Genomic DNA, 16,918 nt, shown 5'->3' with positions numbered 1-16,918 from the left:
CCTTGTGCCCTACAAAGTCCCACCAGGCTGTTTTTTGCAGCGTGCTGGTAGCTACAGTAACACTGACAGAATGTTCCAGATGAAAAATAGAAGCTCGGGCTTCATTAAACATCTTTACCCTTTCAGAAATGTTTTGAAAACAGTGCATCTCATCTCCGGAATTTCTCTGGGCAAACTGGTGACTTTGTATTTTTGCTAACATATTTTGAGTATCACAGTGTTAGATATTTTAGAAAGAAAAAAAAGATCATGGAAAATGGGAGGCCCGGAACCCCAAAACAAAGGAGAAAGGCTGGTTCACTCACTGTACCCGCCTCCCGCCCACTGCTAAGTATCGGCTGGTTTTCCCTGCAGGCGGATAAAAGCCAAACTCCTGAATCTGGTGCTCAGAGTCGCTCACGGTGACATCCACGCTTGCTCTGTTAGGAGGGCGTACGCGTCACAGTGTGGATTTCATGTCACAAGCATGACATGAAGTGAGTTCCCTATAGGGAGAACTGTCTAGGTTCTTACTTTTGTACCCTCAGCTTCCAGAACTTTCTAGGATCGCAGCAAGGGCTGAAGAGCAGTTTGCTGAGTGTCACCAGAGAGAATATTACTAAAGAGTCCGAACCTACAGCCAGGGCCCCTCCCGGCACCGGGTCACGGCGCTCCGGGCAGCTCACCCTATGCCTCTGAGCCCCAGCATCATCATCGGTAAAAACAGGTTCAATATGGAGTAAAACAACACCCGTGAAAGTGCTCTATGAGCTAAAACCCCGCGAGAGCTTATCGCGTGTCCCGGGAAGGGCCTAGGCCTGAACTCTCAGGACGTGCTGTGCAACTGCACTTGTGCCATCCCGCCACCAGATGGCACCACAGGACCTCTGGAAGAAAACCTGGGAGCTGACCCTGAAGGCCCTGGAACCAGGCACTAAGGAGCAGCAAACACGGGAGTCAGAGGAAGTTCGTTGCCAGACACTCACGCAGGTCGCTCTTCCTCGCGATGATGGTGGCACAGTGGGGACACTGGTGTTTGGGGACGTTCTCGCTGTGCTTCTGCAGAACGTGCATCTTCATGGTGCCGCTCTGCGTGAAGCGCGCGTGGCAGACGTGGCATTCGTAGGGCTTCTCGCCTGTGACGGGGACGACAGAAGTGCCCCCCTGCAGGGTGGCTTCACCCCGCCAGCCCTGATCCTCGCCAGAGGACACCCAGAGCCGAGAGCTTTTCTTTCTGTCCCAAGGCTCCCTTTCCAGCCCCTTTCTCATATGTTTAACCCACACTTAGAATAAGATTCCTACAAGATTCCTAAATCCAGCCCAGACAACGGTACAAGTACAGCTGTGTGGACAATGGTCCAGATGGGCGACTCTCCTAACATCTGCTGGCTACTCATCAGGTCAACACAGACAGCCAGCTCCTCTCCTCGGGGTTACACAAAGAACCGAGAAGCACGCGTAACACATTCTTCACAACAAAACGTAAAGGAAGTGTATTATGAAACCAGCACGTTCTGTTTTAAGTTTTTTCTTCAGGTTGAAGGACGAATTAAGGAGTCTACTTTTAAACCCGTGAAAACCTTACGAAAGCAAATACTTCGTGGTGCTTTACTCCCCACGGTGGGGTCAGCACAGTATTTAGGGGGCTCCTTGATGCTAAATCAAGGAGATTGTGAGTGAAAATCCCCACGTCAACAAGGCATGGAGAAATTTGCTTTGACATTCGAACTTTAATTTTGCCACCCAACAGTGATTTTCACGAGCTCGCTTTAAAAACCGAAAGCACGCTTCGCCCGCTGGGCCTCACGCACGAGCGCTTTACCTGAGTGCGTCCTCATGTGCCGCTTCAGTTTGTAGGTGTCCTTGCTGGCGTAGCTGCACAGGCTGCACTGGAAGGGGCGCTCCCCCGTGTGCGAGCGGACGTGGCGCTTCAGTTTACTCGCCTAAGGGACAAACCGGGTGTTTACTGCGCTGGAAACCTGCACTTGCGGGGTCTGCGATTAGCCAGCATTACACGAGATTTTTAAATTCCTCTGATTTTCACCTCAGTACATATTTCACACGTGAAAACGCAAAACAGTCATTACTTCTTATTTTCCGCTGCAGAGGATTTTCTTCGTGTGACGTGTGCGTCTAAGACCCTCGGGGGGTAAGGAGCAGTTGCTCCAAGAGACTCCCCGTTCACCTTCACTTTACGAAGAGAAAACCAAAACCTAGCTGCTCAGGGCCATACGTGATTTTATGTTCATTTCTAAGGCAACATACGCTCAAGAGCTGTAAAGTTGAGATCGTGTGCAGCGTGCAGAGGTCAGAAGATTTTTGTTTGCATATAAGGTGGGAACGTTGAAACATTAGCTCTTCAATGGACCTCATCAGTTCCAAGTTCTGTGGACCCAGAATGGCACACGCATGGAGGAAGCCTTCCTTGCCATTAAGGATGGGTTCTGCGCATTAGTAGTTTCTTTACAAGAAGTAACTTTCAAGTAGAAGAAAATAAATTCTAATTTGATTAATTAATATCCCAGGCAATTAGTTAAAAGGCAAACAAATTACCTCCCATTTGATCACTTTTTGCCTGACTTTTTTACTGCCTTCTGGAACTGCTCTCACACTGAATTCACCCCCTGCAGGCCCTTATCCACCTGAGCAGCTCAGAGGGCAAGCAACCGCACTCGGCCTACAGAGGTCGGAAAGCCCCTGTCAACCCTGCTTGTGATCTCGGGAAGGCTATCCTGGGTTGCCCCAAATCGACAAGCACACACAAGCCTGAAGAACATTCAAGAACAAAAGAAGACAGAATGGAAACCAAGATCCAAATGGAAAAATTTAGATTTTTAGAAGAAAAGTGGATGTCTTCAAGTATATCAGAAAGCAAAATAAAAGGAATTTTTAAAATTATAGCCTGAAAGGTTTGACAAGATGAGTGGTGTGAATGATCAACACAGGCTGTGCATGAACCTTCTCTGGGGGCTGTGGAGGGGAAGATTCGGGAAGGGCAGGTCAAAAGCTCTCCCAGCTGGCGTAACCCGCCCACAGCCTCCATACAGTGCTGCGGGAACACATGTAAAGGATGGCGTGGGGGTGTGGAGGGGACTTAGCCTACCTTCCCTTAAAGCAGACCAGCATGGCAAGACTTGGAAGCCACAAAAACGGGGGTCAAGGCAGCAGCAGAGGGTGCGCACGGCGAGGCCGACCACCCCGTAGGCCGCAAGCAGACGGCCGACCCCGAGCACGGTCTCAGCGGGCCGGGCAGTCTGCACTGAGAACCGGCCGGACACCAACGAGAAGTCCACTCCGGGCTCATGGTTCTCAGACGGCTTTGTTCTTCAACCCTCATTTTTGTGTTTTCTTACTACAGTCATCACCTTTAACTCAGATGAGAAATAATTTTTAAAAATAGTAATAGCAGAAAAAAACTCTTGGAATCAAATTCTGACCCCGTCTGTGAAGTTTCCTAGTTTATGAAACACGGTTGCATCATTTCTATATTTAAACTCGAGCCGTCCCCTTTAACTTAATTCCATCTGAGTGTATTCTCCTTTCCCAACGGGGCTTGAAATCAGGGGCAGGCCCGTGTCCTAACAGATATCGGAGTTCTTAAAACTTCATTGTAGAAAACCGACACTGAAAGCAAGTGTCGTGTTTCTGCTGCTGTTTCAGTCAGAGTCCTGCTGAATCTGCTGGGACGGACAAACGAGACAAACTGTTGAAATGACCACGACACACGACTGAAGTCTGAAATGGGTGGTCTCTGTAATTAACAGTGGAAATGGCTCTTTAAATCTTCAAGCAAGTTGCTTTACATCTGACCAAGCGCCAAGGAGGTAAACTCAAAAATTTCAGCAAGAATTCAGACTGCATCTGTCCTCTATGTTAGAGAAAATACACTGATTTTGTGGAATTGAGAACTACATAAAACGCTAGGTAGAACTTTCCAACAAACTTGAGAATTAGTTTTCCAAGACCACAAGTAATTTTATTGGTAATTCGTACACCTTTACACATCGCTTTCACATGTTGATAATCAAAGAAAAAAAGAAATGCAATTTTCTCTTTTTTTCTTTTTTCTCTCTCTTTCTTTTTTTTTTGCTGAGGAAGATTTGCCCTGAGCTAACATCTGTGTCAATCTTCCTCTGTTTTGTATGTGGGTGGCCGCCACAGCATGGCTGCCGATGAGTGGTGTAGGTCTGCGCCCGGTAACCGAACCCAGGCTGCCCAAGTGGAGTGCACCAAACTTAATCACTAGGCCATGGGGCCAGCCCCCCAATTTTCTATTTTAAATTTAGAAAACATTCTAAATTTAGAATGAGTATTATCTCCTGCATAGGTTCTGTATGAATAATATCTTTAGGAAAACCTGTTTTGTAAGAGAGTCTACTGTTAGTTTAACTGAATAACTTTTACAGTGGCTTCTTATGAGACGCCACGAAGCTTTAGGTACAAGAGTAAACTTACTTCCACGCTGGCATACTTGCACATGGAGCATTTAAAGGGTTTCTCGTGAGTGTGCTTATAACGTCTGTGTCGGACAAGTTCTCCACTGGTAACAAATGCCATGTTACAGTCACCACACTTGTAGGGCCTGGTTCCTGTAAAATCACAGAGTTTATCCTATTAAAACAAGATTTAACCACAGATTTTCATAGGAGTTTATAACTTATAAATTATACTCAGTTGCAAAATGCTGTAAAAATTAAGAAGAGGCTCTTTAAACCATAAATAACCCAGATGGATGTGAGAAAAATATTTGTGACTTTCAACGTTTTTAACCAAAATTGAAGGAAAAAAAGACAAAACTAAAGTCTAAAACGGCACATTATTTTACTGCAGAAATGGGTGGGTTCGCAATCTTACACAAGCCCACACACGCATCAGTCGGGGGAACACGCTTCCCGGCGGCTTCACCTGTGTGCGTATTGACGTGGTTCCGCAGAAGAGTCACAGTACGAAAGGCTTTCAGACAAAGGTGACACATATGGGGCTTCTCGTTGCTGTGAATTTTTACATGACGATTGAAACTCGAAATTCTAGTGCAGGTAAACCTGCACACATCACAGCGGAAGGTTCGTTTGACTCCTGCAGGAAGCAGACACGGCGTTTACATCTTTGTAAAAATCTTTCTTTAGATGTTTCAATTTCATTAACACATCCAAGGAACTTCAGATCAATAACCTAACTTTGCATCTTGAAGAACCAGACAAATGAGAGAAGTCTAAACCCCCAGCTAGCAGAAGGAAGGAGATGATAAAGAGTCAAGTGGAGATAAACGAGAGAGAAAACAGAAAAACAATACAGAACCAATGAAACCAAAAGTTGTTTTTTTTAGATCAACATTGACAAACCTTTATCTGGACTTGTAACCAAGAAGAAAAAAGAAAATTCAGATAACTAAAATCAGGAAGGAAAGTGGGGACATTACTACCAACTACACAGAAATAAAAAGGATCAGAAGACCGGCGTCCTTACAAGAAGAGGAAAGACAGACAGACACACAGGGAGAGCTTCACGTGACAACAGAGGCGGAGGCTGGAGTGAAGCTTCGACAAGCCGCGGGGTGTCAGGACTGCCGGCACCTCCAGAAGCTAAGGGAACAGCACGGAACAGAGTCTCTCCTACAGCCTTCCAAGAGCGCAAGACTGTGCCAACACCGTGAGTTCCGACTTCCAGCCTCCAGAACTGGGAGAGAATATGTTTCTGTTGTTTTCAGTCACCGTTTGTGGTGTTTTGTTACAGCAGCCACTGGGAAACGAATACAGGCACCATTTAAAAAATGGGCAAAGGACCTGAACAGACATTTCTCCAAAGAAGACACACGAACGGCCAACGCGCACGTGAAAAGATGCTCAACATCGCTAGTCACGTGAGAAACGCAAATCAAAACCACAATGAGATACCACTTCACACCCCCTAGGGCGGCTATAATTTTTTAAAAAAATGGAAAATAAGTGCTGGCAAGGATGTGGAGGAACTGGAACCCTCATACTCTGCCGGCGGGAATGTAAACTGGTGCAGCTCCCTGGGGAAATAGTCCTCAAAACGTGAAACGCAGGCTAAGCAGAGGACCCAGCAATTCCACTCCTATGCACCCAGAAGAACTGAAAACAGGCGTTCCAACAAAAACGTGCATGTGAATGTTCACAGCAGCACCATGTACAACAGCTCAAAGGCAGAAACAACCCAAACGTTGATTGATGGATGAACGGATAAACAAAACGTGGTGTATGCACACAATGAACACTATTCAAGGATGAAGGAATGAAGTAGTGACACAACATGGACCTTGAAAACACGTGCCAAGTGAAAGAATCCAGACACGTAAGGCCATGTACTATACGCGTGTGATTCCATTCACAGGAAACGTCCGGGACAGGCAACTCCACAGAGACAAGAGTAGATTGGTGGTTGCCAGGGGCGGGGGGAGTGACTGCTTCATGCTTTAGGTTTCTTTTGGGGGTGATGAATATATTCTGGAATTAGATAGTGGTAATTGTGAATATATTAAAGATTGTTGTACAAGATTGTGAATATATTAAAAAGCTGAAAATGAGCTGAGAATCGGGAATTTGGGGGTACAATCTCCTGATTTAAAACTATGAGAAACTAATATACAGTAAAAGTTGCAAACTCAGCCAGCTACTGAAGCCAGAGGCAATGCACCTAAATGAATGACTTGAACCACATGTAGGAAGAAGGGACAGTGGTGTCATGCGACTTTCTAAACCGAGTCACATCCCAGCCCCGGCCACCTGTTCCTAGAGGAAGGAAACAGAGCCGAGCGTTGCCAGATATGACTTTTTAAAAATGAGCTAGAAATTGAGATTTTTGGGAGTGAACTCTCTTGATTTAAAGAAGTGAGAAATTAGAAATTTTTTAAAAAGCTGAACAAATAATTTTTGAGGGTCAAATTCATCCTGTGGGCTGCTGTGATACAATTTCGGTTATAATATAGGTCCTTCCTCATCTGGCCTGATCTCACCCGTCCACGGGGCTCTCCTGGGACAGTGGAGCTGTCCGCACTCACTGGAAGTCACACACTCTGGAGCCCCCCACCTCTGCAGCCAGGAATGGTGATCCCCACTCTTAATGGTTTCCGAGTCCCCTTTCCTGGCCTCACCTAAACACCCCTCCCCTAGAAGGTGCCTCTGCTACCTTCTGGACATCTCTCCTTCTCCTGGACCACTGGCTCTTGTCTACACCAGGCCCACCCCCCACGGGGCTGCCAACTAGGGAGCAGACCAGGGCCTGACCTTCTCTCTGTGCGCACAGCACTTGGCGGGAGAGTTTTTACTGTGCTTTTAAAACATTTGCGTGCAAAATGCAAAACTCTTTTGGATTTGATTCACAACCCAGAACATTAGTTTAAAATTTCTCCCATTTCCTGACATTTTGAAAGCAACTAAAAGTCAACCACTTAAAACTTCAATTACCATCCCCTTCCCCTAGAGAAAGACGAGCCGCCCCATGTCACGCAGTCTCTCTTACAAAACGAACCCGCCTACCCTTTGCCTTTTTCTGATTTTGGGGGGAGTTGGCTTTTTCAACATGTGCTTGATCAGGTGCAGGTTTATCTTCTTGTTCTCCTACGTTTACGTTCGAAATCGTCAGAACGATTTCGTCTCTTCCTCCATCTCCCGGCCGGGCTTCCATGAGAAAGAGCTGCTCTTCTGTCCTTTCTCCCAATCCTCCTGCAGCCGGGAGCTGGCCTTCCTGACCTTTGTCAAACTAGCAAACGAAAAACAAGTATTCAAACAAATACAACACTATTAATTACAATCTGATTAAGCTCTTCACCTTAATGAAACTTTGGAATACAGAAAGGAAAACAAAAATGAAAATACAGAAGATTGCCCATTGCAACCAAAATGCTCACGCCTTAAGCATAAAGGGTTTTGGGGATGAACTATGACACTATTTGTTAAAAAACACAATGTACCTGATAGTATGCTAATTAATGTAACTTTTTCAACTCGTAAAAAAGAACATGAGGTCTCCCAGGACTTTCCTGGGCATGACTTTCACTGTGTTTAATTTTAAACTGCTGGTTCATACATAATACTGCACAAGAGCAACTTAAAAAAGTATTTTTCTGGGTTTTTTTTTTTCTGCGTAAGGGGTCCGTTTACTAAAACCAGCTATACCTTAACCAATCCAGTGTTTTCAGCCAGGCTCACCACAAACTTCCCGTCTCCACTGGCGGAGGCTGCATCCTCCTGCAGCACGTGAACCTGCGTTGCCTGCACGTCCTGCAGCAAGTACACCTCATCCTGGATGCTGACGGCGATGCACTGGTGCAGGCTCTGCTGGGACCCTTCTCCAAGCCACAGCAGCGGCTGCAGCCCACTGCCGGCCTGCTGCACCACCAGCTGCACCCCTTCTTGGTGCTGGGGTGTCAGCCAGCCAATGTCCTGCAGCGCCACGTCTTCTGAGAAGCGTGCCGTCTGCAGGGGCAGGATGTGCTTCTCGCTCTCCTCCGCGGGGACCAGCACTAGCTCCTGCCCTCCCTCCAGGACCCTGGCCTGGAGGGCCTCATAGGCGCACTGGGCCTCCAGCTCTCCAGGGCTCAGGCACCCCTTCACCCTGCACACTCCATCATCTTCCCCCTTCTCCTCCAGGGCTTCTTCTGGCATTAACTCCGGCTCTTTGATTTTAGTGAACTGCTCAGAAGGGATCGAGATCTCCATCCCCGCCATTGTGACTTGGCCTGTTTGAGAAAGCAGCCAGGAGACTTGGTAAGGCACAGTGGGGTCTGGGCCTTTCGGGCTTCGGGGCGATCAAGGCCTGATGAGGTTCTGGCCTCAAAAGGCCTCGTACAGGCCGGGACTAAGTTGACTCAGCCTAGGCCTAGGAGGCGCTGAGCCTAAGCAGGATTTAGGCTAAACCAGAAGATTCTAGAACCAAAACATCTGGGCCTGAGCAGGCTTTCAGCAAATGCAATTCTAGGCCTGGCAAGGTGCAGCCTGCACAGGCTTTGGGCCAGTGCACATGTCCAGGCCTAGAAAGCTGGGGCCTGAGCAGGCTTTCAGCAAATGCACATTCCAGGCCTCGCAAGATGGAGCTGAAGCAAGCCTTCCACCATCGCAGAATTCAGATCGAGCACCATCTGAGCCACGCGGGCTTTGGACCTGGAGCCTCCAGCCCACTGAGACTCGGCCGAGCAGGCCTCAGGCCAGCACACGCACCCTTCAGGGCCTAGGGCGCCCCCACCTCCCGGCTCCGCCGTGGACGGGGCCCCTCTGCACCCACGCCGCCAGGATGGCCCTCACCCACCCGCCCCGCCGCCCACGCCCACGCGGAGCAGCCTGTGCTCTGGAGGCTGCTGCAGTCTGGCCCCCCGGGCAGCCCCTCACCCTGGAGGCGTGGCCTGGGCGCCCAGCCCGCCCTGTCCTGATGGGCTCCGCCTTGCGCCGCGTGCTGCAAGCCACTGCCCGCCGCCGGCGTCTGGGCGCGAGGGTTGAGGGTGGCAGTGCGCAGGCGCTGGGCGGGAAAGGGCTGGTGTGCAAGGGGCGGGGCCGGGGGGAGGGGGAGATGGATAACGATGGTGACCGGGGAGGTGGAGGAGAGGGGGACCTGAAGGGGGTGCTGAGACCTGGTGGGGAGGGGAGACGGATATGAGCAAATAAAGGGAGATGTGCAGGGGGCGCTGAGACCTGGGGGGAGATGGATGAGGAGGGGAGTGGAGGGGGACCTGCAGGGGGCGCTGAGACGGGGTGGAGGAGGGATGGATGTGGAGGGGGACCTGCAGGGGGCGCTGAGACGGTGTGGGGGGGATGGATGAGGAGGGGAGTGGAGGGGGGCCTGCAAGGGGTACTGAGACGGGGTGGGGGGGATGGATGAGGAGGGGAGTGGAGGGGGGCCTGCAGGGGGCGCTGAGACGGGGTGGGGGGGATGGATGAGGAGGGGAGTGGAGGGGGCCCTGCAAGGGGTACTGAGACGGGGTGGGGGGGATGGATGAGGAGGGGAGTGGAGGGGGGCCTGCAGGGGGCGCTGAGACGGTGTGGGGGGGATGGTTGAGGAGGGGAGTGAAGGGGGGCCTGCAGGGGGCGCTGAGACAGGGTGGGGGGATGGATGTGGAGGGGGACCTGCAGGGGTCACTGAGATGGTGTGGGGGGGATGGATGAGGAGGGGAGTGGAGGGGGACCTGCAGGGGGCGCTGAGAGGAGGTGTGGGGGATGGATATGGGGAAATAGAGGGGGACCTACAGGGAGCACTGAGACCTGAGGGGAGATGGAGAATGGAGAAGGTGGAGGCAGAAGCCGAATCTGCCCGGGCACCGAAGCCTGAGGAGGGGATGGATGAGGAAGGAAGTAGAGGGGAAGGAGGGGCCTGCAGGGGGCACTGAGACCTGAGGGGAGATAGATATGGAGGGAAGTGGAGGTGGACCTGCAGGGGGCGCTGAGAGACCTGGGGGGAGATGGAAGAGGAGGAAAGTGTAAGGGGAAGGAAAGACCTACAGGGGGCGCCCCCAGAGACTTGGGGTGGGGAGATACACAAAGTGGGGGAGTGAAGGGGAGGGAGAACTGAAAGGAGTTTCAAAAGATGGAGTGGGGTGGATGGAGAGGGCAGGTGGATGGATAAGGCAGGTGGATGGTTGGAGAGGGAGGTGGATGGTTGGAGAGGGAGGTGGATGGACGGATAGGGAGGCGGATGGATAGGGCAGGTGGATGGATGGGGACGTGGATGGAGAGGGCAGGTGGATGGAGAGGGAGGTGGATGGATGGGGAGGTGGATGGAGAGGGAGGTGGATGGAGAGGGAGGTGGATGGAGAGGGAGGCAGATGGAGAGGGCAGGTGGATGGATGGGGAGGTGGATGGAGAGGGAGGTGGATGGTTGGATGGGGAGGTGGATGGAGAGGGAGGTGGATGGATGGGGAGGTGGATGGATGGGGAGCTGGATGGAGAGGGCAGGTGGATGGAGAGGGAGGTGGATGGATGGAGAGGGAGGCGGATGGAGAGGGCAGGGGGATGGATGGGGAGGGGGATGGATCGGGAGGTAGATGGAGAGGGTAGGTGGATGGAGAGGGAGGTAGATGGACAGTGGAAGGGGGAGGAGGGAACCTGGAGGAAGCTCTGGAGACTTGAGCAGGAGATAGACGGGGGAGGAGATGTGGAGTGAGAGGGGAAATATGGTGGGCATGATGGAGAACAGGAGGGGGCCCAAGACTTGGAGATGGGGGGTGGAAGTCAGTGGAATAAAGGAAGTTGAGTGGCAGAAAGGGCGTGTTGTGCGGCAGATGCGGGAGGCTAGAAGGAAGAAATGGGGCAGATGGCAGCAGAGAGGGAGGAGGGCGGCGTGAGGCAGCTGGTGGGAGGGGCCGGACCGCTCACACAGCTTTAAGTCTTTCCCAGCTCTTTAGACTTGACAGAATTCCTTCCAAAACATTTCCTCTAAGGTAGGTGGGAGGGCGAGGGAAAGTGAAGTGAAGGAGAAACGGAGAAGGTGGGGGGAGTTAAAGCTCAGAGGGGCCACACACTGTGAATGAGCTGCCTGCCCCTGAATTGCTTGCTTTCAAGAGGTGTAAACTTTCCTGTTGTGTGAATTTCACCTCAATAAATTCTTTCTAATGGACATTAATAATTTTGGTGGTCTCCAGAAGAAGTTGGGTTCAGGTCTTCAACTAGATACAAAGTAAGTGCAAGTTTGGAGCCAAGGGAGGATTAAAATCATTGGCAGTTCACTGATATTTTTCCAAGGTATGGTTTACAACACACCAGGAAATCATTCTGGTTTTACTTTTTATCAAAAATTTAATAAAATTTTAATGGAATTTTCTTGTTTGCTGGTTGGGAATAAACATATTTGGATGCTGGAGAACAAACCCCCAAACAACTCAGGGGAGAAAGCAGAGTCTTGAGGAAGAGGTTGGGCTGGGCCTCCAATATCTCCATGGAGAACTCACTTTCCCGTTTCCTGCCTTTATTTGAGCTTATCTTCCAACAACCCGTGATGGATTTTCCTCCCATCCATAACCAGAGAGTTCTCTATATCCATAGAAGTGCTGTCTATATATTTACCCATTCATTCTCCATAGACCCTTCTTGTAACTTTTTGTATTTTATTTCACATTCTTCTGCATAATACATACTCAAATATATATTTTTTCATTTTTGATATTACAAAGGATAGAACTAAATTCTCTTTTAAAAGAAACTTGTGTACCAGCAGTAATGCGTGTGTGAGCTTCTTGGCTCACTAGTTGTAACATTGTCTCCGGGGTTTCTGTTACAGCGTGTGTACTATACGGAGAAGATACATATTTGAAGGTCACTGGGAAAATACTGTGTTATAATAACTTCTTTTAAATCATTTAAATGAGTTTTTTTGCTTGAATGACCACCACCCATTTAGTGACTTCTTGGGTAATTTTGCAGTATTTCTCTAATACTCATGCAGCTAGAAAGTTTTGCCAGTATTTATATTATAAATTCGTGTTTAGAAATTTCGGCTACTGATTAAAAACACTTTTTTTAAAGGAGATATAAGGCTGGTGGGAGGAGGGACATGGAAAGGGGCAGCTGAACTATTCTTGGAGGGGAAAAAGTAGGGGCTTAGAGAGGAGAGAGGGAGAGATGGGAGGCGGGGTGAGCAGGAGAGCCACCTTGAAGGGGAGAGAAGGTGACACAGATGAAGAGACTAGGAGATAGAGCAGGGAAGACAAGCCTTTGCTCCTGAAGTGGGAAATTGCACCAAAGATTAAATTTGTTTTCTTTACTCTTGGCAGACGTTCCTGGGAGTCATTGAGGGCCGCCATCTTGGAACCCACTGGGGAGCCTCCCATTGAAGGAGGTGTCGTTGTGGAACCTCTGAGGGGACCCTCTTTCAGAAAGTGGAGGTGGGGGGGACAGTATTATGAGGGGGCAATATCGTAATCCCTGTTTCACAGTAAAGAAGTAGAAAGGTTAAGAAACTTACACAAATGGTGGGAACCCCGATTCAGAACCTCTCTATCTTAAACACTGTGTAATTTGCTATTCATTATGTTTATTGTTTATTGACACGGGGGGGATGATCCATCCATGTGTCTGCATCTGTGACAAGAAAGCTCCAGGGGTCTTTGTCAGTTTTGCTGACCGTCGTACCACAGTGCCTGGGACGGAGAAGGCCCTCGACAGCTCTTTGTGGAATAGCTGGATGGTGGAGTCCATTAGCCCTTAAACCATTCTTTTTTCTGCCTCTCTAGCGTGTAGGAGAGGGGATTTGATTTGATATCCTCGAGTCTTACATAAACAAATGTCGTGGTCGTTTTCTCTTGTTGCTCTGCAGTGATATTTACCTGAACAATTGAATGACATCTCTGACCTCTTCATTTTAAGAAACCTTTACGGAACTTTTTCCTTCATTCAGCAGTGGTTCATTCCTGCAGGTATTTATAATTAACTTGGATATCTCCATTTTTAGGAAATAGGGTGCTTGGAGGGCCTTTCTGAAAAGTAATCTGGTGCCCAGAGTTTCCAACTTTGATACTGGATGTGCCGTTTCCCAAGATGGACTAAGGGCCTGCTGTAAGGTAAAGAGAATTTAACACGTAATAGGCTAGGATGTAGCCCTCATACTAAGATATGTTAGTACTGCCCCCACTGCCTGTGTTACTATAATCAGCTCGATTCTAAGGGAAAAGAGCCAGAAAGTTAATTACTACTTTGTTGGATATGAGAATTGGAGAGTGGATACCAGGTTTCTCTTCTGCATGGCTGGTTGTTCCTGTATTTATTTATCATTGCTCTGAAGACTGACTCTTCACTCTGACATGATAAGTTTGGTTCTTCTAAGTGTCATAAAGATATTCCATACCAAAAAAGTACGCAAACAGCCTAGCTCTTTTGCCTAAAATGTTAATTGCTGTCACTCTGAATTCAACCAATGGGCTGCAAAGGAGTGTCCATTTTCGAGCACGCCAGTTAACCTGTTGGGCAAATGTTGTTTTTATACAGATCATTATACTTTGAACTTTGATATGAACACAGAAATTTTACTGTTATTTAACAAGTGATTCAGCATCGCTCATGGACTTGGTCACAGGGGTGAGGAGTTTGAGGACAAATGAGGCACACGAGAGAGTTCTTAAAACCATTTGGAATGTTTCTGAGAAGGGGAGAGGCAGGGTACAAGCATGGGAATTGGACTGTTACGCAAAAGTGTACCAGGTGTTCTGGAACTCTCTGGAACTTTATTGTTATAATCTCTACCTTGTCCTGCTTGTACATGGAGAAGCATTTGGTAAAAAAATAAATAATAAAAACTTTATTACATTTAGTCTGACTAGATGGAGTCTGAAAACAAACATCTCGGGGGGAAAAATCTGGAAATGTGTGCTCCAACCCATTAATGGTAGTTAATTCGGGGGCAGAAGTGGCCAATGGGAAGGACTTACTTTTTTCCTCTGCATAATTTCTTTCAGCAGTACACCCATAACTAGTGCCAAAAAAAGGTGATCTACTTTTTTGTTGTTGGAAAAAAATCTTGGAGGATCAGAAGTCTAAAATAAATTCCAAGGGTTTACGGGCTGTGTTCCATTTGTCTCTACATCCCAAGCTTCTAGCTGCCATTCAGCACCAGGAGGTGGGATACCGTGGTAGTAAAAGTGGTACACAGCTTCCCAGCTGTGTGGCCTTCGAGGGGTTACTCATCTTCTCTGAGTCTCTATTTTCTCATCTGTAACTTGAGCCTAATAGCAGTACCTGCCTAATTTTATTATTGTGAAGAATAAGTGAAATAATCCATGTCAAGTGCTTAAAAATAACAGCGCTTGGGATACAGTAGATAGAAAACAAATGTTAGCTATTTTATTACTATTTTCACTCATTTATGCAACAATTGTTATGTGTAATAAAATTAGTGTCATTGGAATTCTGCAAGTCTCTTGAACTTCACTTTTTAGATTTCTTTTGCTAGTTCCAAAATTAAATTTTCTTTTTTAAAAATGACATCACTAAATCTTCTGGCATAGAACAGATAAAGAGAGATTATTTTATGTCTCTCAGGTAGGTTTAGCATTAGAAAAAGATCTAAATTTGGTGGCATGGTTAGATCGTAGCTAATTAGATGCTGATAATTCTACTCTCAAGATCTGAGAGAGGTGAGGCTCGATATTGTCCAGTACTGAGAGCAGTTTGGAGGTGTCCTTCTCGATGCAGAAGCTGCTCCGTTCTTGCTCTTGTCAAGGTCAGCGGTAACCCCACGCTGATGGGTCCATGCTCAGTTCTCTTTATTCGACCTTTCAGGGGCATTTGACCCTGTCGGTCACTCACTCCTCTTCATCTGCTTTCTTCACGTGTGCAGTGGGCAGAATAACGGCCCCCCAGGAAGTCTACATCCTAATCCCTGGAACCGACAAATGTGTTAGGTTACATGGCAAAAAGGACTTTGCAGATGTGATTAAGGTAAGGGTGTTGAGATGGGGAGATGTTCCTGGATTATCCAGATGGGTCCACTGTAATCACAAGGATCTTTATAAGAGGGAGGCAGGAGAGTCAGAGGCAGAAAGAGGGAATGTGATGATAGAAGCAGAGGGAGACATTGGAAGGTGCTACACTGCTGGCCTTGAAGATGGAGGATGGGACCACAAGCCAAAGAATGCAGGCAGCTTCTAGAAGCTGGAAGAGGCAAAGGAATGGCTTCTCCCCAGAGCTGTGGGAAAGAATGCAGCTCTGTTGACCCATTTTAGACTTCTAACTTCCGGAACTCTAAGAAAATAAATACGTTGTTGCTTTAAGCCACTCAGTTTGTGGCAATTTGTTGCAGCAGTAACAAGAAACCGATACACCTTGCACCCAGGAGGCCCCACGCCCCTGGTCCTCTCCTCCTACACTGAGGCGCAGTCTCCTGTGCGGCGGCTTCCTCCTCCTCCTGACCTCTTAGCAAGAGTTGGGGGTTCCAGGGCACAGTCCTTGGACCCTCTCTCTCTACATCCTCTCTCTTGGGCGGCTCATCCAGTCCTGACGTTTTCAGGGCACCACGTGTGCGTGATGGCTCCCAGATGTCCATCTCCAGGTAGGGGACTCCTTTACCATCTGCCCACTCTGTGTCCCTGTCGGACACCTAATGGGCAGACGTAACTTGTCCAAAGCAGAACTCTCGATCCCCTTCACCCCAAATCCTGCTTCACCTCGCCTTCCCATTGCAGTTAGTGACGATCCTTTTAGATGCTCCAGCCAAGAGGTTCTTCTTTCTCTCACAACTGCATCCATCCGTCAGCAAGTCCTGTTGGCTCTACCTCAAAATACACCCAGAATCGGACCACCCCTCCTTCTCTCCCCTGCTCCCCCCAATGCAGACCACCATCATGTCACACCTCCACTCAAAACACCACCATGCCCCACACAGAGCCCTCCAGGTACCACGAGAGCCGGTGCCCCCCCCACCCCGACTTCAGGCAGACGGCCCTCTCTTCCACCCCGCTCTGCCACACGGCCCCTTGCTGTTCCTCACACACCCAAGCAGGCTGTTTCCTCAGGACGTTGCACTTTGGAGGGGGGCAGAATATACCACCCCAAAATACGCCGCTTTGGCCAAAGGATTATTTTGAGCTTGTCAACTTAAAAAAGCAAATTCACCTGCCATTTTACCCTCAAAATGTGTTTATTTGGGAATAGCCAAAAAAACTGCAATTCGGGACGTACACGCTATGGCGAGCTGTAAGCAAGTCCAGAAAACAAAGGAGTGAGCTGCTTTTATAGAGAAAAAAGGGGAGTAGGGCGGGGCTGTTCTAAGTGAAAGTCCATTGGGGGGAAGTAGCAGTTCAGGGCGGCGACAGCTTCTCATTGGCTGAGCTGTGGCCTTTCTCATTGGCTGGGCTGTTGCCGGATGGGGAGAGAAATCTTCCTTCTAGTAAAGTAGTTGTACTTCCTGTTGGAGACGCAAGCCTCCGTCTCCTTCTCTCTGGTGTAATTGACGATGTGTGGTAGAGTGTGAGAATTCCCTCTCCAGGCCTTTCCAACACCAA

General features: G+C 48.6%; 1 protein-coding gene across 1 annotated transcript; it reads right to left on the bottom strand.

Moving 5' to 3' along the window:
• Positions 1 to 4,392: 4,392 nt before the first annotated feature.
• Positions 4,393 to 8,669, bottom strand: CTCFL (CCCTC-binding factor like). Its single transcript, XM_058562096.1, has 4 exons — positions 8,118 to 8,669; positions 7,479 to 7,701; positions 4,885 to 5,055; positions 4,393 to 4,568 (listed from the first exon to the last, which is right to left on the bottom strand). Exons 1-4 carry the CDS (start codon positions 8,667 to 8,669, stop codon positions 4,393 to 4,395), a joined length of 1,122 nt encoding a protein of 373 aa, XP_058418079.1.
• Positions 8,670 to 16,918: the final 8,249 nt, after the last annotated feature.

This window comes from Diceros bicornis, chromosome 19 (assembly GCF_020826845.1).
Source record: "Diceros bicornis minor isolate mBicDic1 chromosome 19, mDicBic1.mat.cur, whole genome shotgun sequence".
Taxonomy (NCBI): domain Eukaryota; kingdom Metazoa; phylum Chordata; class Mammalia; order Perissodactyla; family Rhinocerotidae; genus Diceros; species Diceros bicornis.
This window is presented reverse-complemented; position numbering and strand designations above follow the sequence as displayed.

Excerpts from the sequence above, each read along its gene's own strand:
- CTCFL (XM_058562096.1), bottom strand. The coding sequence starts at position 8,669 with ATGGCGGGGATGGAGATCTCGATCCCTTCTGAGCAGTTCACTAAAATC. Across the intron at positions 7,702-8,117 it reads AAAACACTGGATTGGTTAAG|TTTGACAAAGGTCAGGAAGG; the intron begins GTATAGCTGGTT and ends TTCGTTTGCTAG. Across the intron at positions 5,056-7,478 it reads AAATCAGAAAAAGGCAAAGG|GAGTCAAACGAACCTTCCGC; the intron begins GTAGGCGGGTTC and ends TGCTTCCTGCAG.